This window comes from Mustelus asterias, chromosome 31 (genome assembly GCF_964213995.1).
Source record: "Mustelus asterias chromosome 31, sMusAst1.hap1.1, whole genome shotgun sequence".
Lineage (NCBI taxonomy): Eukaryota > Metazoa > Chordata > Chondrichthyes > Carcharhiniformes > Triakidae > Mustelus > Mustelus asterias.
The window spans coordinates 5,399,437-5,423,803 of NC_135831.1; the positions used below are offsets into that span (position 1 = coordinate 5,399,437).

The 24,367-nt window shown below is 57.7% G+C and overlaps 1 protein-coding gene across 3 annotated transcripts in view; it reads right to left on the minus strand.

Moving 5' to 3' along the window:
* Positions 1–24,367, minus strand: part of LOC144481732 (RPA-related protein RADX-like) — an 89,946-nt gene that overhangs the window by 47,841 nt on the left and 17,738 nt on the right. For all 3 annotated transcript variants that reach the window (XR_013495764.1, XM_078200880.1, XM_078200879.1), the window contains exons 5-12: positions 21,320–21,411; positions 20,706–20,849; positions 19,706–19,819; positions 18,138–18,311; positions 14,548–14,684; positions 13,139–13,257; positions 8,188–8,277; positions 636–736 (exon numbers count right to left, since the gene is read on the minus strand). Coding sequence is in view for 2 of the 3 variants with exons in the window: in XM_078200880.1 (XP_078057006.1) it covers positions 636–736; positions 8,188–8,277; positions 13,139–13,257; positions 14,548–14,684; positions 18,138–18,311; positions 19,706–19,819; positions 20,706–20,849; positions 21,320–21,411 (971 nt within the window). In the remaining variant the exon portion in view is untranslated. The remainder of the gene's footprint in view (positions 1–635; positions 737–8,187; positions 8,278–13,138; positions 13,258–14,547; positions 14,685–18,137; positions 18,312–19,705; positions 19,820–20,705; positions 20,850–21,319; positions 21,412–24,367) is intronic.

The following is a 24,367-nucleotide window of genomic DNA, read 5'->3' on the forward strand; positions in this document are numbered from 1 at the left end:
TGACACCACCATAGTGGGTCGGATCTCAAACAATGATGAGACAGAGTACAGGAAAGAGACAGAGAATCTGGTGAACTGGTGCGGCAACAATAATCTCTCCCTCAATGTCAGCAAAACGAAGGAGATTGTCATCAACTTTCAGGAAGCGTAAAGGAGAACATGCCCCTGTCTACATCAACAGGGACAAAGTAGAAATGGTCGGGAGCTTCAGATTTCTAGGTGTCCAGATTACCAGCAACCTGTCCTGGTCCCTCCACACCAAAGCTATAGTTACAAAAGCCCATCAACGCCTCTACTTTCTCAGAAGACTAAGGAAATTTGGCATGTCCGTTACGACTTTCACCAATTTCTACAGATGCGCCATAGAAAGCATTCTTTCTGGCTGTATCACAGCTTGGTCTGGCTCCTGCTCTGCCCAAGGCCCATTACGGCCACTGCAACGGACTGACTGACAGCACTTCCAACAGTGCAGCACTCTCACTCCTGGCACTGGGAGTTGTTGTACCCAAGTTTCTGGAGTGGGACTGGAATCCGTGCCCACTTAGAGATGAGAGTGACGTGCATGGAGCCATGGCTACAGGTTAAGAACAGAGTTAAACAGTGGGTTGTGCAAGGAGGCAGCTATGTGTTCAAACCTTGCCCAGGACTTCCAGCACGGTTCACGTTCCTCTCACAAGTTTGTGGACGGGGGGTCGGAGGCCGATCCTCACCACTTGATCCTGTATCTTTACCGAATCTAGGTCAAAAAGGAACCAGTTAGATGGTGCTCTATACTCTGTGCTACATTCGCTAAATGCTGCGCAGGGAAGAGGTTAGGTGAGGCGAGATGTTTCAGATCACGACAACTCACTGTGGAAAGATAAATCTCCTCACCTCCTCCTCTGGTTCGATTGCTAATGATTTTATATTAGTCTTCTGTTCACTGCAGGTGGCACAGTAGTTAGCACTGCTGCCTCTCAGCGCCAGGGAACCGGGTTCGATTCCGGCCTTAGTCACTGTCTGTGTGGAGTTTGCACATTCTCCTCGTGTCTGTGTGGGTTTCCTCCGGGTGCTCCGGTTTCCTCCCACAGTCCAAAGATGTGCAAGCTCGGTGGATTGGCCGTGCTAAATTGACCCTCCGGACAGGGGGTTATGTGGGGTTACGGGAATAGTGCCTGTGTGGAATTGTGGTCGGTAAAGACTTGATGGGCTGAATGGCCTCTTTCTGTACTGTAGGGATTCTATTGGATTCGATGATTCAGCCACCAATACTCTGGTCATCAACACTTTCCAATCCCTCCCTACTGAAGAAATTATCTGCCTTTCTGTTTTTCTAATTTAAGTGGATATCTCCACATTTTTTCAGATTATATTCCGCCTGTCACGTACTTGTTCATTCACTTAGTCTGTTTAATCCCCTTGAAGCTTCTGTATCCTCCTCACAGTTCACATTCCCACCCAATTTTCTGCCATCAGCAAACTTGGAAATATTCCATCTGGTCCCCACATTAATATCATTGATAGAGTTTGTGATTAGCTGGGGTCCTCAAGCACTGATCCTTGCAGTGCTCCATTATTCATAGCTCACCAATCTAAGCATGGTCTGTTTATCCTTCCTCCGTTTCCCGCCAATTAACTAATCCTCAAACCACACCAGTATATTACCCCCCAATCCCATGTGCTCTCATTGCGTTTACTAACCTCTTGTGTGGAACCTTATCAAAAACCTTCTGAAAATCCAAATACACACACCACACCCAACTGGTTCTCCTGTATCTAATATATTTTAGGGGTGGCACAGTGGTTGGCAGTGCTGCCTCACAGCACCAGGGACCCGGGTTCGATTCCCGGCTTGGGGTCACTGCCTGTGTGGAGTCTGCACGTTCTCCCCGTGTCTGTGTGGGTTTCTGCCGGGTGCTCCGGTTTCCTCCCACAGTCTGAAAGACGTGCTGGTTAGGGTGCATTGGCAGTGCTAAATTCTCCCTCAGTGTTACCCGGACAGGCGCCGGAGTGTGGCGACTAGGGGATTTTCACAGTAACTTCATTGCAGTGTTAATGTAAGCCTGCTTGTGACACTAATAAGGTTTAAATTTTAAGTGTATAGTATTGTGTGTAATTGGATGCAAGTACGGAACATGAACTGGGCAGGGGGTTCACTTGTGTCCCTACAAAAGGGGCACAGACTGAACCTGTGGTTGTTGGGTTAGGAGGTATGTGCCTATAATGTGAAACTCCGTAAATAAATGCTGATAAAATTGTGTATAGATTGACTCTAGTTCCATCCTTCACCAACCGGCTTCCTGGAATAAAGCTCAGCGACTCCGAATGCATGGAGACAGAGGGAGACAGCATCGGGTACACCTCCCCACCCACATGCCACACAACCACCATGGTCAAATTGCCACTTTAAACTTAACCATCTAGATGATTCAGTCAATGGACCTGGGTGAGGGGTCAGCCCCCCGGGTGAGGGGTCAGTGCCCCCCCCGGGCGAGGGGACAGTGCCCCCCCCCGGGCGAGGGGACAGCCCCCCGGGCGAGGGGTCAGTGCCCCGGGCGAGGGGACAGTGCCCCGGGCGAGGGGTCAGCGCCCCGGGCGAGGGGACAGTGCCCCGGGCGAGGGGACAGTGCCCCGGGCGAGGGGTCAGCGCCCCGGGCGAGGGGTCAGCGCCCCGGGCGAGGGGTCAGTGCCCCGGGCGAGGGGACAGTGCCCCGGGCGAGGGGTCAGCGCCCCGGGCGAGGGGTCAGCGCCCCGGGCGAGGGGTCAGCGCCCCGGGCGAGGGGACAGCCCCCCGGGCGAGGGGACAGTGCCCCCCCCGGGCGAGGGGACAGTGCCCCCCCCGGGCGAGGGGACAGTGCCCCCCCCGGGCGAGGGGACAGTGCCCCCCCCGGGCGAGGGGACAGTGCCCCCCCCGGGCGAGGGGACAGTGCCCCCCCCGGGCGAGGGGACAGTGCCCCCCCCCGGGCGAGGGGACAGTGCCCCCCCCGGGCGAGGGGACAGTGCCCCCCCCGGGCGAAGGGACAGTGCCCCCCCCGGGCGAGGGGACAGTGCCCCCCCCCCGGGCGAGGGGACAGTGCCCCCCCGGGCGAGGGGACAGTGCCCCCCCGGGCGAGGGGACAGTGCCCCCCCCGGGCGAGGGGACAGTGCCCCCCCCGGGCGAGGGGACAGTGCCCCCCCTGGGCGAGGGGACAGTGCCCCCCCGGGCGAGGGGACAGTGCCCCCCCGGGCGAGGGGACAGTGCCCCCCCCCGGGCGAGGGGACAGTGCCCCCCCCGGGCGAGGGGACAGTGCCCCCCCGGGCGAGGGGACAGTGCCCCCCCCCGGGCGAGGGGACAGTGCCCCCCCGGGCGAGGGGATAGTGCCCCCCCCCCGGGCGAGGGGACAGTGCCCCCCCGGGCGAGGGGACAGCGCCACGGGCGAGGGGACAGTGCCCCCCCCGGGCGAGGGGACAGCGCCACGGGCGAGGGGACAGCGCCCCGGGCGAGGGGACAGCGCCCCCCCCGGGCGAGGGGACAGCGCCCCCCCCGGGCGAGGGGACAGTGCCCCGGGCGAGGGGACAGCACCCCCCCCGGGCGAGGGGACAGCGCCCCCCCGGGCGAGGGGACAGTGCCCCCCTGGGCGAGGGGACAGTGCCCCCCTGGGCGAGGGGACAGTGCCCCCCTGGGCGAGGGGACAGTGCCCCCCTGGGCGAGGGGACAGCGCCCCCCCCGGGCGAGGGGACAGTGCCCCCCTGGGCGAGGGGACAGTGCCCCCCCGGGCGAGGGGACAGTGCCGCCCCGGGCGAGGGGACAGCGCCCCCCCCGGGCGAGGGGACAGCGCCCCCCCCCGGGCGAGGGGACAGTGCCCCCCCCGGGCGAGGGGACAGTGCCCCTCTGGGCGAGGGGACAGTGCCCCCCCCGGGCGAGGGGACAGTGCCCCCCCCGGGCGAGGGGACAGCGCCCCCCCCGGGCGAGGGGACAGTGCCCTCCCCGGGCGAGGGGACAGTGCCCCCCCCGGGCGAGGGGACAGTGCCCCCCTGGGCGAGGGGACAGTGCCCCCCTGGGCGAGGGGACAGTGCCCCCCTGGGCGAGGGGACAGTGCCCCCCTGGGCGAGGGGACAGTGCCCCCCTGGGCGAGGGGACAGTGCCCCCCTGGGCGAGGGGACAGCGCCCCCCCCGGGCGAGGGGACAGTGCCCCCCTGGGCGAGGGGACAGTGCCCCCCCGGGCGAGGGGACAGTGCCGCCCCGGGCGAGGGGACAGCGCCCCCCCCGGGCGAGGGGACAGCGCCCCCCCCGGGCGAGGGGACAGCGCCCCCCCCGGGCGAGGGGACAGTGCCCCCCCCGGGCGAGGGGACAGTGCCCCCCCCGGGCGAGGGGACAGTGCCCCTCTGGGCGAGGGGACAGTGCCCCCCTGGGCGAGGGGACAGCGCCCCCCTGGGCGAGGGGACAGCGCCCCCCCCGGGCGAGGGGACAGCGCCCCCCCCGGGCGAGGGGACAGTGCCCCCCCCGGGCGAGGGGACAGTGCCCCCCCCGGGCGAGGGGACAGTGCCCCTCTGGGCGAGGGGACAGTGCCCCCCTGGGCGAGGGGACAGTGCCCCCCTGGGCGAGGGGACAGTGCCCCCCCGGGCGAGGAGACAGTGCCCCCCCCGGGCGAGGGGACAGTGCCCCCCCCGGGCGAGGGGACAGTGCCCCGGGCGAGGAGACAGTGCCCCGGGCGAGGGGACAGCGCCCCGGGCGAGGAGACAGCCCCCCCGGGCGAGGGGACAGTGCCCCCCCCGGGCGAGGGGACAGTGCCCCGGGCGAGGAGACAGTGCCCCGGGCGAGGGGTCAGCGCCCCGGGCGAGGAGACAGCCCCCCCGGGCGAGGGGACAGTGCCCCCCCGGGCGAGGAGACAGTGCCCCGGGCGAGGGGACAGCGCCCCGGGCGAGGAGACAGCCCCCCCGGGCGAGGGGACAGTGCCCCCCCCGGGCGAGGGGACAGTGCCCCCCCCGGGCGAGGGGACAGTGCCCCCCCGGGCGAGGAGACAGTGCCCCGGGCGAGGGGACAGCGCCCCGGGCGAGGAGACAGCCCCCCCGGGCGAGGGGACAGCGCCCCGGGCGAGGGGACAGTGCCCCCCCCGGGCGAGGGGACAGTGCCCCCCCCGGGCGAGGGGACAGTGCCCCCCCCGGGCGAGGGGACAGTGCCCCCCCCGGGCGAGGGGACAGTGCCCCCCCGGGCGAGGGGACAGCGCCCCCCCGGGCGAGGGGACAGCGCCCCCCCGGGCGAGGGGACAGCGCCCCCCCGGGCGAGGGGACAGTGCCCCCCCGGGCGAGGGGACAGTGCCCCCCCGGGCGAGGGGACAGTGCCCCCCCGGGCGAGGGGACAGTGCCCCCCCGGGCGAGGGGACAGTGCCCCCCCGGGCGAGGGGATAGTGCCCCCCCCCGGGCGAGGGGACAGTGCCCCCCCGGGCGAGGGGATAGTGCCCCCCCCCCGGGCGAGGGGACAGTGCCCCCCCGGGCGAGGGGACAGCGCCACGGGCGAGGGGACAGTGCCCCCCCCGGGCGAGGGGACAGCGCCACGGGCGAGGGGACAGTGCCCCGGGCGAGGGGACAGTGCCCCCCCCGGGCGAGGGGACAGCGCCACGGGCGAGGGGACAGTGCCCCCCCCGGGCGAGGGGACAGTGCCCCCCCCGGGCGAGGGGACAGCGCCCCCCCCGGGCGAGGGGACAGTGCCCCCCCCGGGCGAGGGGACAGTGCCCCCCCCGGGCGAGGGGACAGTGCCCCCCACCGGGCGAGGGGACAGTGCCCCCCTCGGGCGAGGGGACAGTGCCCGCCCCGGGCGAGGGGACAGCGCCCCCCCCGGGCGAGGGGACAGCGCCCCCCCGGGCGAGGGGACAGTGCCCCCCCCGGGCGAGGGGACAGTGCCCCCCCCGGGCGAGGGGACAGTGCCCCCCCCGGGCGAGGGGACAGCGCCCCCCCCGGGCGAGGGGACAGCGCCCCCCCCGGGCGAGGGGACAGTGCCCCCCCCGGGCGAGGGGACAGTGCCCCGGGCGAGGGGACAGCGCCCCCCCCGGGCGAGGGGACAGCGCCCCGGGCGAGGGGACAGTGCCCCCCCCGGGCGAGGGGACAGCGCCCCGGGCGAGGGGACAGCGCCCCCCCCGGGCGAGGGGACAGCGCCCCCCCCGGGCGAGGGGACAGTGCCCCGGGCGAGGGGACAGCACCCCCCCCGGGCGAGGGGACAGCGCCCCCCCGGGCGAGGGGACAGCGCCCCCCCCGGGCGAGGGGACAGTGCCCTCCCCGGGCGAGGGGACAGTGCCCCCCCCGGGCGAGGGGACAGTGCCCCCCTGGGCGAGGGGACAGTGCCCCCCTGGGCGAGGGGACAGTGCCCCCCTGGGCGAGGGGACAGTGCCCCCCTGGGCGAGGGGACAGTGCCCCCCTGGGCGAGGGGACAGTGCCCCCCTGGGCGAGGGGACAGCGCCCCCCCCGGGCGAGGGGACAGTGCCCCCCTGGGCGAGGGGACAGTGCCCCCCCGGGCGAGGGGACAGTGCCGCCCCGGGCGAGGGGACAGCGCCCCCCCCGGGCGAGGGGACAGCGCCCCCCCCGGGCGAGGGGACAGTGCCCCCCCCGGGCGAGGGGACAGTGCCCCCCCCGGGCGAGGGGACAGTGCCCCTCTGGGCGAGGGGACAGTGCCCCCCCCGGGCGAGGGGACAGTGCCCCCCCCGGGCGAGGGGACAGCGCCCCCCCCGGGCGAGGGGACAGTGCCCTCCCCGGGCGAGGGGACAGTGCCCCCCCCGGGCGAGGGGACAGTGCCCCCCTGGGCGAGGGGACAGTGCCCCCCTGGGCGAGGGGACAGTGCCCCCCTGGGCGAGGGGACAGTGCCCCCCTGGGCGAGGGGACAGTGCCCCCCTGGGCGAGGGGACAGTGCCCCCCTGGGCGAGGGGACAGCGCCCCCCCCGGGCGAGGGGACAGTGCCCCCCTGGGCGAGGGGACAGTGCCCCCCCGGGCGAGGGGACAGTGCCGCCCCGGGCGAGGGGACAGCGCCCCCCCCGGGCGAGGGGACAGCGCCCCCCCCGGGCGAGGGGACAGCGCCCCCCCCGGGCGAGGGGACAGTGCCCCCCCCGGGCGAGGGGACAGTGCCCCCCCCGGGCGAGGGGACAGTGCCCCTCTGGGCGAGGGGACAGTGCCCCCCTGGGCGAGGGGACAGTGCCCCCCTGGGCGAGGGGACAGCGCCCCCCCCGGGCGAGGGGACAGCGCCCCCCCCGGGCGAGGGGACAGTGCCCCCCCCGGGCGAGGGGACAGTGCCCCCCCCGGGCGAGGGGACAGTGCCCCTCTGGGCGAGGGGACAGTGCCCCCCTGGGCGAGGGGACAGTGCCCCCCTGGGCGAGGGGACAGTGCCCCCCCGGGCGAGGAGACAGTGCCCCCCCCGGGCGAGGGGACAGTGCCCCCCCCGGGCGAGGGGACAGTGCCCCGGGCGAGGAGACAGTGCCCCGGGCGAGGGGACAGCGCCCCGGGCGAGGAGACAGCCCCCCCGGGCGAGGGGACAGTGCCCCCCCCGGGCGAGGGGACAGTGCCCCCCCGGGCGAGGAGACAGTGCCCCGGGCGAGGGGACAGCCCCCCCGGGCGAGGGGACAGTGCCCCCCCCGGGCGAGGGGACAGTGCCCCCCCCGGGCGAGGGGACAGTGCCCCCCCGGGCGAGGAGACAGTGCCCCGGGCGAGGGGACAGCGCCCCGGGCGAGGAGACAGCCCCCCCGGGCGAGGGGACAGCGCCCCGGGCGAGGGGACAGTGCCCCCCCCGGGCGAGGGGACAGTGCCCCCCCCGGGCGAGGGGACAGTGCCCCCCCCGGGCGAGGGGACAGCGCCCTGAGCGAGTGGTCAGCGCCCCCCCCGGGCGAGGGGACAGTGCCCCCCCGGGCGAGGGGACAGTGCCCCCCCGGGCGAGGGGACAGTGCCCCCCCGGGCGAGGGGACAGCGCCCTGAGCGAGTGGTCAGCGCCCCCCCCGGGCGAGGGGACAGCGCCCTGAGCGAGTGGTCAGCGCCCCCCCCGGGCGAGGGGACAGTGCCCTGAGCGAGTGGTCAGCGCCCCCCCGGGCGAGGGGACAGTGCCCCCCCGGGCGAGGGGACAGTGCCCCCCCGGGCGAGGGGACAGTGCCCCCCCGGGCGAGGGGACAGTGCCCCCACCCGGGCGCGGGGTCAGCGCCCCCTGAGCAGAGATGAAGTTTATTGGTCACAGTGTTGAGTGAAGGCTCCCGTTACCTTGCCGATCCCTGTTTTTTCCTGCGGGTTGGTCCCTTCCTTTTCCTTTTCTGTGACGGGCCCACTTGTTTTCCCAGAGGAGTTCCATTCCTGAAATATCAAGATGCAGTTTATTCAGCCAGTCGCTCCTCCAGCACAGAGCAGCTGAGGCTCGCTGTGGATGTTAAGTCACAACGGCTATGGCGGGCGGCTCTGTCAGGAAGGATGGAAAAGGCTGATTATCAGACAAGGCCTCCTGGAAGGTCAGCGGTTGTGTAGTCAGGAGAGAGACTAGTCTAACCCTGTGTCAGTTTCACAAACACTGCATTCCCGGTCTTGGCCACAGGATGAAGCAAAGATAAGTTACCATGACAAATACCAAAAAAACAGGATATGGTGACATATTATGCTAATGAAGGAGACAGTTTTCTATTGGCAAAAGGCTATGCTATGATTGGTGGACGATGTCTACAAATTAAGGATTACAAAGTTGTTCATTTCTCAGTTGCTGTAATTAACTATAACTGCTGATTGTATGAATCAACGGAACACCGAGCAGTGCATTGCGCTGAATGCGTGTTCTCCTTGCGAGTGAATTATAAAGCTCGGAGATTGAGAACTCCCCGTGCATTCTCTGGTTAATCCTCAACACTCCCATCCCTCGTCTCAAAGCTAGCTCTTGTTCCGAGATCAAGCCTCACTGCGGAGGCTTGATCTCAGCCTCAGAAGGATGTGGAGGCTTTGGAGAGGTTACAGAAAAGATTTACCAGGGTGTTGCCTGGTCTGGAGGGCATTAGCTATGAGGAGAGGTTGGAGAAACTTGGTTTGTTCTCATTGGAACGACGGAGGTTGAGGGGCGACCTGATAGAAGTCTACAAGATTATGAGAGGCATGGACAGAGTGGATAGTCAGAAGCTTTTTCCCAGGGTGGAAGAGTCAATTACTAGGGGGCACAGGTTTAAGGTGCGAGGGGCAAGGTTTAAAGGAGATGTACGAGGCAGATTTTTTACACAGAGCGGTGGGTGCCTGGAACTCGTTGCCGGGGGAGGTAGTGGAAGCAGATACGGTAGTGACTTTTAAGGGGCATCTTGACAAATATATGAATCGAATAGGTATAAAGGGATATGGTCCCCGGAAGGGTAGGGGGTTTTAGTTCAGTCAGGCAGCATGGTTAGAACATAGAACAGTACAGCACAGAACAGGCCCTTCGGCCCACGATGTTGTGCCGAGCTTTATCTGAAACCAAGATCAAGCTATCCCACTCCCTATCATCCTGGTGTGCTCCATGTGCCTATCCAATAACCGCTTAAATGCTCCTAAAGTGTCTGACTCCACTATCACTGCAGGCAGTCCATTCCACACCCCAACCACTCTCTGCATAAAGAACCTACCTCTGATATCCTTCCTATATCTCCCACCACGAACCCTATAGTTATGCCCCCTTGTAATAGCTCCATCCACCCGAGGAAATAGTCTTTGAACGTTCACTCTATCTATCCCCTTCATCATTTTATAAACCTCTATTAAGTCTCCCCTCAGCCTCCTCCGCTCCAGAGAGAACAACCCTAGCTCCCTCAACCTTTCCTCATAAGACCTACCCTCCAAACCAGGCAGCATCCTGGTAAATCTCCTCTGCACTCTTTCCAGCACTTCCACATCCTTCTTATAGTGAGGTGACCAGAACTGCACACAATATTCCAAATGTGGTCTCACCAAGGTCCTGTACAGTTGCAGCATAACCCCACGGCTCTTAAACTCCAATCTCTTCCTCAAAAACATAGAACCATAGAAAATTACAGCTCAGAAACAGGCCTTTTGGCCCTTCTTGTCTGTGCCGAACCATTTTATGCCTAGTCCCACTGACCTGCACTTGGACCATATCCCTTCACACCCCTCTCATCCATGAACCCGTCCAAGTTTTTCTTAAATGTTAAAAGTGCATTTACCACTTTATCCGGCAGCTCATTCCACACTCCCACCACTCTCTGCGTGAAGAAGCCCCCCCTAATATTCCCTTTAAACTTTTCTCCTTTCACCCTTAACCCATGCCCTCTGGTTTTTTTCTCCCCTCGCCTCAGCGGAAAAAGCCTGCTTGCATTCACTCTATCTATACCCATCAAAATCTTATACACCTCTATCAAATCTCCCCTCAATCTTCTACGCTCCAGGGAATAAAGTCCCAGCCTATTCAATCTCTCTCTGTAACTCAGCTTCTCAAGTCCCGGTAACATCCTTGTGAACCTTCTCTGCACTCTTTCAATCTTATTTACATCCTTCCTGTAACTAGGTGACCAAAACTGTACACAATACTCCAAATTCGGCCTCACCAATGCCTTATATAACCTTACCATAACACTCCAACTTTTGTACTCGATACTCCGATTTATAAAGGCCAATGTACCAAAGGCACTCTTTACGACCCTATCCACCTGTGACGTCACTTTTAGGGAATTCTGTACCTGTATTCCCAGATCCCTCTGTTCAACTGCACTCTTCAGAGTCCTACCATTTACCCTGTATGTTCTACTTTGATTTGTCCTTCCAAAGTGCAATATCTCACACTTGTCTGCGTTAAATTCCATTTGCCATTTTTCAGCCCATTTTTCTAGTTGGTCCAAATCCCTCTGCAAGCTTTGAAAACCTTCCTCACTGTCCACTACACCTCCAATCTTTGTATCATCAGCAAACTTGCTGATCCAATTGACCACATTATCATCCAGATCATTGATATAGATGACAAACAACAATGGACCCAACACCGATCCCTGCGGTACACCACTAGTCACAGGCCTCCACTCAGAGAAGCAATCCTCCACAACCACTCTCTGGCTTCTTCCATTGAGCCAGTGTCTTATCCAATTTACTACCTCCCCATGTATACCTAGCGACTGAACCTTCCTAACTAACCTCCCATGAGGGACCTTGTCATGGCCCCTCTCCTTGGTGAACACTGAAGAAAAGTATTCATTCATCACCTCGCCTATCTCTACTGACTCCATACACAAGTTCCCACTACTGTCCTTGACCGGCCCTAACCTCACCCTGGTCATTCTTTCATTCCTCACATAAGAGTAAAAAGCCTTGGGGTTTTCCTTGATCCGACCCGCCAAGGACTTCTCATGTCCCCTCCTAGCTCTCCTAAGCCCCTTTTTCAGCTCATTCCTTGCTAACTTGTAACCCTCAATCGAGCCATCTGAACCTTGTTTCCTCATCCCTACATAAAGCTTCCCTCTTCCTTTTCACAAGACATTCCACCTCTTTCGTGAACCATGGTTCCCTCACTCGGCCATTTCCTCCCTGCCTGACAGGGACATACCTATCAAGGACACCCAGTATTTGTTCCTTGAAAAAGTTCCACTTTTCATTAGTGCCTTTCCCTGACAGTTTCCGTTCCCATCTTATGCCCCCTAATTCTTGCCTAATCGCATCATAATTACCTCTCCCCCAATTGTAAACCTTGCCCTGCCGTACGGCCCTATCCCTCTCCATTGCAATAACAAAAGACACCGAATTGCGGTCACTATCTCCAAAGTGCTCTCCCACAACCAAATCTAACACTTGGCCCAGTTCATTTCCCAGTACCAAATCCAATGTGGCCTCACCTCTTGTCGGCCTATCCACATATTGTGTCAGGAAACCCTCCTGCACACACTGCACCAAAACTGCCCCAAAAAGGTTCCAATCAATATTTGGAAAGTTAAAGTCCTCCATGACAACTACCCTGTGACCCCCACACATATCCATAATCTGCTTATCCATAATACATCCATAATCTGGTCGGTGCAGGCTTGGAGGGCCGAAGGGCCTGTTCCTGTGCTGTAATTTTCTTTGTGCTGTTTCCAAGTCTGGCTCATTCTTCCCCCCTAACCATTCTTTAACTCCCGCAGTTATTTCCCTGCTTCCCAAACCCAAACGGGTTTAAAAGCCGATTTTGGTGTCGCTGCTCACAACTGTTTGACACCATTTCCAACCTTGGTCACATTTTGCCAGGTTATTGCTGCTGATGCCAGTCAGGTATTGATACCTGAGCTGTGTGAGGCAGTCTCTCAGTGCCAGGAAGGTGAGAAAACCTCCTGTCTGTGACCTGGCCTTAGCCCTGGCAGCAACGTAATGGGTTTTTTGGGAGACTGGGTATAAGAGCAATTCTTACTCCTGCACGGTCACCAGCATCACCCCGCCCTCCCGCACAGAAATGTGTGGTTGGGTGCACATCAGGCTACACCACAACGCCCCTCAAGTGTCCAGTTATTACCAGAGGGAGCTTTGAACCCAGACACCGAAGGTTGATCACCACTTGGCAGGAGGAATCCAATGCGGACCAATAAGAGGTTGTTTCCTTGAGCCAGCGATATAACTGACAAAAAAAGCTCGATGTGGACCCCTAGAAATATTTTATATTTCCTGCAACAAATATGTGGGGCAGTGGCACAGTGGGTTAGCGCTGCTGCCTCACAGCGCCAGGGACTCGGGTTCAATTCCGGCCTCAGGTCACTGTCTGTGTGGAGTTTGCACATTCTCCCCGTGTCTGCGTGGGTTTCCTCTGGGTGCTCCGGTTTCCTCCCACAGTCCAAAGATGTGCAGGTTAGGTTGATTGGCCATGCTAAATTGCCCCTTAGTGTCCAAAGATGTGCAGCTTAGGGAGATTAGTAGGGTAAATACCTGGGGTTACGGGGATTGGGTCTGAGTGGGATTGTGGTGTAGCTTCGATGGGTTGAATGGGATTCTATGATTCTTCTACGATTCTAAATACACCCCCGCCTTCATCCACCATCACCCCACCATCACCCCTAGTTCCTGCCCGGCCCACCTTCGCGTCCCCCCCCCCCCGCGCCCTGCCTCCACCCCCCCCCCCCCCTCCCCAACGCCCCCCCCCCCCACGCCCTGCCTCCACCCCTACGCACCAGCTTCACAAATACAAATATCCTGCAACAGAAAAATTCCACCTCCTCCACACACGGAAAATAAGCCTCACCTCTTGACGGGACTTTTATTTCCTGCTGTGCCCAGGAACGATCGGTCATCATCAAATAATTCTTCAAACTCCACGATCCCTCCAATGGCCGGCTCACTGGTGGCACAGGCTCCAGCAGACTGGAAAACAAACACCTCTTGAGAAAAAGAATCCCTCAGCGACTAGTGGCCAGGCTGGATCACAGGACAGCAAACCCTCCTGCTGTACCCTCGGGAAAGCTGCTTCACTGAAGCCTCTGTCAGTGTGTCTATTACCCAAGCACACCAGCTCTAAGGGTTGGCCTGGTGGTATTATCGCTAGACTATCAATCCAGAAACCCAGCTGGGGGACCCGGGTTCGAATCCCGCCACGGCAGCTGGTGGAATTTGAATTCAATAAAAAATATCTGGAATTAAGAATCTACTGATGACCCGTTGTCGGAAAACCCCATCTGGTTCCTTTAGGGAAGGAAATCTGCCGTCCTTACCCGGTCTGGCCTACATGTGACTCCAGAGCCCACAGCAATGTGGCTGACACTCGACTACCCTCGGGCAACTAGGGATGGGCAATAAACACTGGCCCAGCCAGCGACGCCCGTGTCCCACGAATGAATAACAAAAGGTGCTGTTGTTAGCTTTGCAAGATAGTTATAGTTTTGCATACTCATACTAAAGAGAAAATTATCTTTCTGTAACAGCTTTGGGAAGTTTGAAAACTCTCCACAGCCGATGATTAAGTCACTATTGTGATGGAGGGAGTCAATTTGCACGCAGACAGTTCCCATATGACAGCGAGCAGAAAACCTCTTTTCCACGGGTGTCAGTTGCGGGATATATATCAGCCAGGATATTTCATCAATGAAATAGTGGCTGTCAGATCTTTTATGCACACCTTTTGGGGCAGATCAGGACTGGGGTACCTTCTAATGGTGCAAAACCCCCTCATTCCCCCCTGGAATGTGAACCTGGAACCACGGCTCAGTTTTCTGGAGTGAGACTTGAATCCACAGACCTCATCGTGTAAGCCCTGGCACAAGATGTGTGTGAGAGACGGGTAATCCTGCCCTAGTGATTCCACCATACATACAGGGTGGCACAGTGGTTGGCACTGCTGCCTCACAGAGCCAGTGACCCCGGCCTCGGGTCACTGTCTGTGCGGAGTCAGCACATTCTCCCCGTGTCTGCATGGGTTTCCTCTGGGTGCTCCGGTTTCCCCTCTCAGTCCGATGTGCAGGTTAGGTGGATTGGCCATGCTAAGTTGCTCCTTAATGCCTGCAGCAACACCCACTCCGCCTCCGCCACCTCCCCCCCCCTCCCCACCCCCCACACACCTCCACAACCACACCTGTCATTGGGTACAATTCTGGTACAATTTCCCAATGCCTTCACCACTAAGTCGTCACTGAACAGCCGTTTAAGCAGTCTGGTTACCTCTCCATCCACCCTGGCCAGCGGCTGGTATTTGACAGACAGGATTCGTCCCTGGACAGTGACCTGCCTGTATTCACGGTACTCCAGCTGATTCACAAGCTGCTTTAACTCAGACATCGTAGTCAGGGGGCATCTGCCTGAGAAACAAAGAAGTTATTGCTGTTTAAGTAAAAACTCTCTCTCCTAAATCCCCCAGTTCCTTTCCTGAAGGCACTGCCAGTTCACATATCGACAAACATGACCAGAGCAGAATGAATAGCAAGCCCTTCACACAGTACAAATTTACAGCACAGACTGAGAACATTTGGCCCATCCTGCCATAGAATATTTGACTGGGCAATCAGTGGAGTGATATTACTGAGGGAGTGTCGCACTCTACTCCCTCAGTACTGACCCTCTGACAGTGCGACACTCCCTCAGTACTGACCGTCTGACAGTGCGACACTCCCTCAGTACTGATCCTCTGACAGTGCGGCACTCCCTCAGTACTGATCCTCTGACAGTGCGACACTCCCTCAGTACTGATCCTCTGACAGTGCGACACTCCCTCAGTACTGATCCTCTGACAGTGCGGCACTCCCTCAGTACTGACCCTCTGACAGTGCGGCACTCCCTCAGTACTGACCCTCTGACAGTGCGACACTCCCTCAGCACTGACCCTCTGACAGTGCGGCACTCCCTCAGTACTGACCCTCTGACAGTGCGGCACTCCCTCAGTACTGACCCTCTGACAGTGCGACACTCCCTCAGTACTGACCCTCTGACAGTGCGGCACTCCCTCAGTACTGACTCTCTGACAGTGCGGCACTCCCTCAGCACTGACCCTCTGACAGTGCGGCACTCCCTCAGTACTGACCCTCTGACAGTGCGACACTCCCTCAGCACTGACTCTCTGACAGTGCGGCACTCCCTCAGCACTGACCCTCTGACAGTGCGGCACTCCCTCAGTACTGATCCTCTGACAGTGCGGCACTCCCTCAGCACTGACCCTCTGACAGTGCGACACTCCCTCAGCACTGACCCTCTGACAGTGCGACACTCCCTCAGTACTGACCCTCTGACAGTGCGACACTCCCTCAGTACTGATCCTCTGACAGTGCGACACTCCCTCAGTACTGATCCTCTGACAGTGCGGCACTCCCTCAGCACTGACCCTCTGACAGTGCGGCACTCCCTCAGCACTGACCCTCTGACAGTGCGACACTCTCTCAGCACTGACCCTCTGACAGTGCGGCACTCTCTCAGCACGGCACTCTCTCAGCACTGACCCTCTGACAGTGCGGCACTCCCTCAGCACTGACCCACTGACAGTGCGACACTCCCACAGTACTGACCCTCTGACAGTGCGACACTCCCTCAGCACTGACCCTCTGACAGTGCGACACTCCCTCAGTACTGATCCTCTGACAGTGCGACACTCCCTCAGTACTGATCCTCTGACAGTGCGACACTCCCTCAGCACTGACCCTCTGACAGTGCGACACTCCCTCAGTACTGATCCTCTGACAGTGCGACACTCCCTCAGCACTGACCCTCTGACAGTGCGACACTCCCTCAGTACTGATCCTCTGACAGTGCGACACTCCCTCAGTACTGATCCTCTGACAGTGCGGCACTCCCTCAGCACTGACCCTCTGACAGTGCGACACTCCCTCAGCACTGACCCTCTGACAGTGCGACACTCCCTCAGTACTGACCCTCTGACAGTGCGACACTCCCTCAGTACTGATCCTCTGACAGTGCGACACTCCCTCAGTACTGATCCTCTGACAGTGCGGCACTCCCTCAGCACTGACCCTCTGACAGTGCGGCACTCCCTCAGCACTGACCCTCTGACAGTGCGACACTCTCTCAGCACTGACCCTCTGACAGTGCGGCACTCTCTCAGCACTGACCCTCTGACAGTGCGGCACTCCCTCAGCACTGACCCACTGACAGTGCGACACTCCCTCAGCACTGACCCACTGACAGTGCGGCACTCCCTCAGCACTGACCCTCTGACAGTGCGGCACTCCCTCAGCACTGACCCTCTGACAATGCGGCACTCCCTCAGCACTGACTCTCTGACAGTGCGGCACTCCCTCAGCACTGACCCTCTGACAGTGCGGCACTCCCTCAGTACTGACCCTCTGACAGTGCGGCACTCCCTCCAGCACTGACCCTCTGACAGTGCGGCGCTCCCTCAGCACTGACCCTCTGACAGTGCGGCGCTCCCTCAGTACTGACCCTCTGACAGTGCGGCGCTCCCTCAGTACTGACCCTCTGACACTGCGGCACTCCCTCAGCACTGACCCTCTGACACTGCGGCGCTCCCTCCAGCATTAGGCTGGACGTCTACACGTGATGGTCGAGCCTGCAACCATCTGCCTCACAGTCAAGGCAAACAGCAAGAGAGAAGGGATGGTGCAGAAGGTAAATCTGGTGGGACGTCAATAATCTCTCCCTCATTGTCAGTAAAACAAAGGAGATTGTCATTGATTTCAGGAAGCGTATTGGAAGACATGTCCTTGTCTATATCAACGATAATGAAGTGGAAATGGTCGAGAGCTTCAAGTTTCTTGGTGGTCGTCGAAATCATAGAATCCCTACAGTGCAGAAGGAGGCCTTTTGGCCCATCAAGTCTACACCAACCACAATCCCACCCAGGTCCTATCCCCGTAACCCCACGTATTTACCCTGCTAGTCTCCTTGACACTAAGGGGCAATTTAGCACGGTCAATCAACCGAACCTGCATATGTGGGAGGAAACCGGAGCACCCGGAGGAAACCCACGCAGACACGGGGAGAAAGTGCAGACTCCACACAGACAGTGACCTGAGGCCGGAATCGAACCCGGGTCCCTGGAGTTGTGAGGCAGCTGTGCTAACCTGCTGTGTCACCGTGCCGCCTGGTATGTGCACAGCAACATACCAGTTGTTGGTCCAGATCACCAACAACCTGTCCTGGTCCCTCCACACCGACACTATCGTTAAGAAAGCCCACCAACGCCTCTACTTTCTCAGAAGACTAAGGAAATTCAGCGTGTCAGCAACGACCCTCACCAACTTTTACAGATGCACCATAGAAAGCATTCTTTCTGGTTGTATCACAGCTTGGTCTGGGCTCCTGCTCTGCCCAAGACCGCAAGAAACTACAAAGGGTTGTGAATGTAGCCCAATCCATCACGCAAACCAGCCTCCCATCCATTGACTCTGTCTACACTTCCCACTGCCTCGGGAAAAGCAGCCAGCATAATTAAGGACCCCACGCATCCCGGACATTCTCTCTTCCATCTTCTTCCACCGGGAAAAAGATACAAAAGTCTGAGATCATGCACCAGCCGACTCAAGAACAGCTTCTTCTCTGCTGCCGTCAGACTTTTGAATGGACCTACCTTGTATTAAGCTGACCTTTCCGTACACCGTAGCTACGACTTTAAAACTACATTCTGCACTCTCTCCTTTCCTTTTCCCCGTGTACTCTATGAAGGGTATGTTTTGTGTGTATAGCGCGCAGGAAACAATACTTTTCACTGTATCCCAATACATGTGACAATAATAAATCAATTCAAAATACACAACACCCCACGTGAGTGGCACTGGGTTCCTCACCGAGGATTTCACGTCGATAATCTCGCTCGCTCGTGGGGAGGGGAGGATAGTTGTAAGATCCACCAATCAGAGTGCGGCACAGTCTGTCCCTTTCCTCATCCTTGGCCGATTGTATCCACTGAATAAACTCTTTTACCTTTCTCTGTCTCACATATAGTTTTCCTTGATGATGCCCTGAAGGAGGTGGGGGGAAAATAAAAACCTATTAAGCTCAAGAGTGGAGACTTAAGGCAACAAGTTACTTCTGTGCTCAGAGAGCGGTGGAGCTGGTCATTACTATCATACCCGGTGCATTCCTGGCTCCGAGGTGGACAACTATAAATGCCTGAAGTTCACCAGTGCTCACAGGTTTGTCAGTCATTCTGTGCCCTTCACTGGTCTCCAGCTGGGCCAGCAGTTGTCTACCTGTTACTTCAATTGGCCCAAATCAAAAACGAGACAAAGTCCGTGGCCGCTAGGTTTGGGATCATGTAAATGTATAAATTAGGAGCAGGAGTGGAGAATTCAGCCCCTCGAACCTGCTCTGCTATTCAACAAGATTGTGGCTGATCTGATTGTAACCTCAACCTCACATTCCCTGCTGAACCCCAGTAACCTGTCGCCCCGAGGACCTGTCGCCCCGAGGACCTGTCGCCCCGAGGACCTGTCGCCCCGAGGACCTGTCGCCCCGAGGACCTGTCGCCCCGAGGACCTGTCGCCCCGAGGACCTGTCGCCCCGAGGACCTGTCGCCCCGAGGACCTGTCGCCCCGAGGACCTGTCGCCCCGAGGACCTGTCGCCCCGAGGACCTGTCGCCCCGAGGACCTGTCGCCCCGAGGACCTGTCGCCCCGAGGACCTGTCGCCCCGAGGACCTGTCGCCCCGAGGACCTGTCGCCCCGAGGACCTGTCGCCCCGAGGACCTGTCGCCCCGAGGACCTGTCGCCCCGAGGACCTGTCGCCCCGAGGACCTGTCGCCCCGAGGACCTGTCGCCCCGAGGACCTGTCGCCCCGAGGACCTGTCGCCCCGAGGACCTGTCGCCCCGAGGACCTGTCGCCCCGAGGACCTGTCGCCCCGAGGACCTGTCGCCCCGAGGACCTGTCGCCCCGAGGACCTGTCGCCCCGAGGACCTGTCGCCCCGAGGACCTGTCGCCCCGAGGACCTGTCTCCCCGAGGACCTTTCGCCCCGCCTTGTTAATCAAGAATCTAACTCACTCTTAATAATATTCACAGACACTGCTTCCACTACCTTTTGTGGAAGAGAGTTCCACAGACTCACCACCCTCATACTAAAATTCTCCCCATCTCTGTCTTAAATGATTGACCCCTTATTTTTAAATGGTGTACCCTCCCCCCAGTCCTAGATCTGTGCCTCGAACAGTGGAAAATGACACTGCAGTGCATGAGGCTTCCTCCTTTCACAGACAGAGTGTAATTCTATTGTGGGATTGTTCCCCGTCCTCCTGTCAATTCACCACTCTAAACAGCACCAGATCTCAGATAAAAAGGATTCTTGCCCATCCAGACCACCTCTCAAAAGCAGTCACCTCATTCCGTTCCCACCGAACAGTCCTCTTGGCAGTGTACATACCATTGACATATACCTGGCTGTATTCGGTGGTGAGCAGGTAAGGGAATGTTGTCTGTCCACTGGGATCGATCACTTGGCAGTCCACCCTGACATTCGTGCACACAAGCAAGGTCACTTAAACCAGAGAAAACAAGAAAAAAACTTCACAGCAAGTATTTTATCTGAATCGTTCTGTTTATCTTGGATCATATTTACTACAAGGTTGAACCAGAGAATCCCTACAGTGCAGAAGGAAGTCATTCGGCCCATGGAATCGGCACCCTCTTTGGCAGAGCATCTTACCCAGGTCCACACCCTGCCCTATCCCCCATAACCCCATGAATTTACTCTGCTAATCCCCCTTACCGACAGATCTTTGGACACTAAGGGGCAATTTAGCATGGCTAATTCCCCTAACCTGCACATCTTTGGACACTAAGGGCCAATGTAGCATGGCCAATCGCCCTAACCTGAAAATTTTAGACACTAAGGGGCAATTTAGCATGGCTAATCCACTGAACATGCACATATTTGGAGTGTGGGAGGGAACTGGAGCACCCGGAGGAAACCCACGCAGACACGGGTAGAATGTGCAAACTCCACACAGACAGTGACCCGAGGCCGGAATTGAACCCGGATCCCTGGCGCTGTGAGGCAGCAGTGCTAACCACTGTGCCACCCATGCGCACTTTCAGGTGGGAGGTTAAACCTTTCAGATGAATGGACTGAAAAGATCCCACGATATGGGAGACAGGCTGGGGAGTTCTCTCAGTGACGCGGACCACAAGGCAAACAATCTGCTCATTATCAGATTGCTGTTTGTGGAATCTTCCTGTGGACAAACTGGCCTCCACATTGTCTATATTATAAACTGTCTACACATTGGTTGCAATGCACTTTCGGACACCCTGAGGTTATGAAACTAGGTCGTTAACAGTTTCACATCAAACAACAGAGTGAAGTATGTAACTACGGCTTTTCACCAAGGCCGGATGCGTGTCAGAGATGTGCAGCCTCTTACCAGTATTGTCCGCCAGGCTGCACGGGGATATCTGAGCCTGAATCTCAGGCTGCGAGGTGGAGAACAGTTTCAGGACAAAAGGTTCTGATGCCGTCCCATCGACCAGGTGGACCCAGCGGTAAACCAGGAATTCATCAGAGCGCTCTGCGAAGATCAAAGGAGGAGAATCGGGAATTAACTAGTTCATACAAAGTGTGTAGGCTCTTCCCAAAGAAGAGCATTTATCACGCTAGGTGCCTGGGAGTGAGGTACAGGGAGTGAGGGGTGCCTGGGAGTGAGGTACAGGGAGTGAGGGGTGCCTGGGAGTGAGGTACAGGGAGTGAGGGGTGCCTGGGAGTGAGGTACAGGGAGTGACGGGGGCCTGGGAGTGAGGTACAGGGAGTGACGGGGGCCTGGGAGTGAGGTACAGGGAGTGACAGGTACCTGGGAGTGATGGGTACCTGGGAGTGAGGTACAGGGAGTGACGGGTACCTGGGAGTGAGGTACAGGGAGTGACGGGTACCTGGGAGGGAGGTACAGGGAGTGACGGGTACCTGGGAGGGAGGTACAGGGAGTGACGGGTACCTCGGAGTGAGGTACAGGGACAGACTGCCTGGGGGAGTTAACGTACACACCTGGGTTACGGATACGCTCCTGTCTACCGACAAAGGTAACAAGGCCAATAATGTCGCACAGATCTCCGGAGCGAAGGTCGGACAACTCCTTCCTGCAGGAAGAAACAGGATCTAATTACTAATTCATTAGTGACAGTCGCTTCATCGTACAGAATTTGGTACGGCTGAAAAAAAAAGAGACTCGCCATCAAAACTTTTCCTTTTTGCACTCATCAGGACAGATGCAAGAATACCAAATTTTAAAGGGAAGAATGGTTTATACTCTTCTAAAGAGTTGTCGTGTTGGACTCAAACCTCAATTCTGTCTCTCTCACCATCGAATCGGCTGATTCTTCCGGTTTTCATTTCAGATCTCCAGAATCCGCAGCATTTACTTTTATTTTAGTCGGGTTAGCTGATGTCATGGAAATGTCATATTTTTCCTTTGGTCATATCACTGTCATAATTCTTACATGCTGGAAGACCGTCATGTTAGAGTGTGAGTACGGTAACTGGAGTAAGCAACAGGGTGACTGCCAGAGTTTAACCGACAGTAAGAAGTGGTTTTGATATGTTAATGAGCCAAGAGCAACTTCAATTAGAATTTTACATGAAGCAGTAACAGGAGTCATTATGATTCGAGTTGTTTTGGTTCAAAGGGGGATATCATAGAATCCAAAGTGCAGAAGGAGGCCATTCAGCCCATCAGATCTGCACCAACAACAATCCCACTCAGGCCCTATCCCCGTAACCCTACATATTTACCCAGCTAATCCCTCTGACCTATGCATCCCGGAACACAAAGAGGCAATTTAACCTAATCCACACACCTTTGGACGGTAGGAGGAAACCGGAGTACCTGGAGGGAACCCACGCAGACACGGGGAGAATGTGCAAACTCCACACAATGACCCAAGCTGAGAATCAAACCCACGTTCCTGGAGCTTGTGAGGTAGCAGTGCTGACCACTGTGCCACCGTGCCGCCCAGAAAACCCACGCAGACACGGCAAGAACGTGCAAGCTTCACACAGAGAGTCACACTAGGCTGGTCCCTGACACTGTGAGACAACAGTGCGAGCCCTGTGCTGCCTGGTTACACAGGTTGTAAAAAAAAAATCTAAGTAGGTATGGTAAAGAAGCCAAAAGCTAAAGTAAAGAAATAATTATAGTCAATTCTGGGAGGAAAGCATTTCTAGAGGGATTAGAAACGCAGAAACATAGAAACTAGAAGCAGGAGATGGCTATTCGACCCTTCGAGCTTGCTCCATCATTCATTTTGATCATAGCTGATCATCAAATTCAATATCCTGATCCTGCCTTCCTCCCCCCTCCAATATCTCTCGATCCCTTGAGCCCCAAGAGCTATGGTTGGTTGAAAGTAATAGAGAGATCAGAGGGAGTGAATGTATTTAAGGAAATCCTGAAGCCTAAGTAAGGAGGTAGCGGCTTAGATCTCCCAGAAGACAATGCGAATCAGGCCAGAACAGGGCCTCAAACGACACCCCAAGAGAAAATGGCACTGTGTGGTAACAATTTCTGAAATTCTATAGATTTCAAAATTTAAAAGAAGTTGCTGAACAGAAAAGGGGAAGATTAGCTCCGAGGGGAGTTTAGGTTAAGATCTGTTGGAATTGTTAGACCAGAAGACCATAAGACATAGGGTTAGGGTTAGGAGCAGAATTAGGCCACTCGGCCCATCGAGTCTGCTCCGCCATTCAATCATGGCTGATATTTTTCTCATCCCCATTCTCCTGCCTTTTCCCCATAACCCCTGATCCCCTTATTAATCAAGAACCTATCTATCTCTGTCCTAAAGACACTCAATGACCCGGCCTCCACAGCCTTCTGCGGCAAAGAGTTCCACAGATTCACCACTCTCTGGCTGAAGAAATTCCTCCTCATCTCTGTTTTAAAGGATCGTCCCTTTAGCCTGAGGTTGTGCCCTCTGGTTCTAATTTTTCCTACTAGTGGAAACATCCTCTCCACGTCCACTCTATCCAGGCCTCACAGTATCCTGTAATTTTCAATAAGATCCCCCTCATCCTTCTGAACTCCAACGAGTACAGACCCAGAGTCCTCAACCGTTCCTCATACGACAAACTCTTCATTCCATTGTTAAAGTACCAAGTGAAGCCATTCTGGTGTTTAAGTGCAATTTTGTTTTATTCCTATTCTTTATCGTTACTAAACATTTACTTTATATAAAATCATCACAAGTAGTCAGGGACATCATTTCCAGATTTCAGAACCTCTTCATATCCTCCAAATTGCAAAACCATTTTATAGAATAGAATAGAATCCCTACAATGCCAAAGGAGGCCACTTGACCCATCGAGTTTGTACCAACCACAATCCCACCCAGCCCTTATCCCCGTAACCCCCATGCATTTAGCCTAGCTAGTCCCCCTGACACTAAGGGGCAATTTAGCATGGCCAACCTCACCCGCACAGTCTTTGGACTGTGGGAAGAAACTGGAGCACTCGGAGGAAACCCATACAGACGGGAGAGCGTGCAGACTCCAATCAGTCAGTGACCCAAGCTGGGAATCGAACCCAGGTCCGTGGCGCTGTGAAGCAGCCACGGTTTCACCACATTTTGGCAGCTGTGTCCCCTTGGGATTTGGGCAGCTTGGCATTCACCATCAGCCGTGCCATAACACTGAAGCCTGCCTTCTACTGCTGTGCATTACATCCCTCTGGGTACAAAGGCTAGAATGCCACTTTTTGATTTATTTACTGTAACTGTTCATGGACTCTCTTTGGACCTCCACTGTCTCTCGCTTTTCACCATTTAGTGTATACTCTGCTCAGTCCTGTTGAGGTCCAAGGTGGAGAAGCTCACACTTGCCCACAATGGAATCCATTTGCCACAAGTTGCACATTCACTGAATCTATAGATTCTTTGCAAAGTCATGCTTCCATTTAGGTTGCTTACAATGTCACCCATCTTTGATTATGTGTTTTTCTGTCCCATCGTCTCCAAGTTGTTAGAAACATGGTGAATATTCGAGACCACAATAAAGATCCTTGTGGGACACTACCTGTCAATTTCTGCCAATTAGATAGCC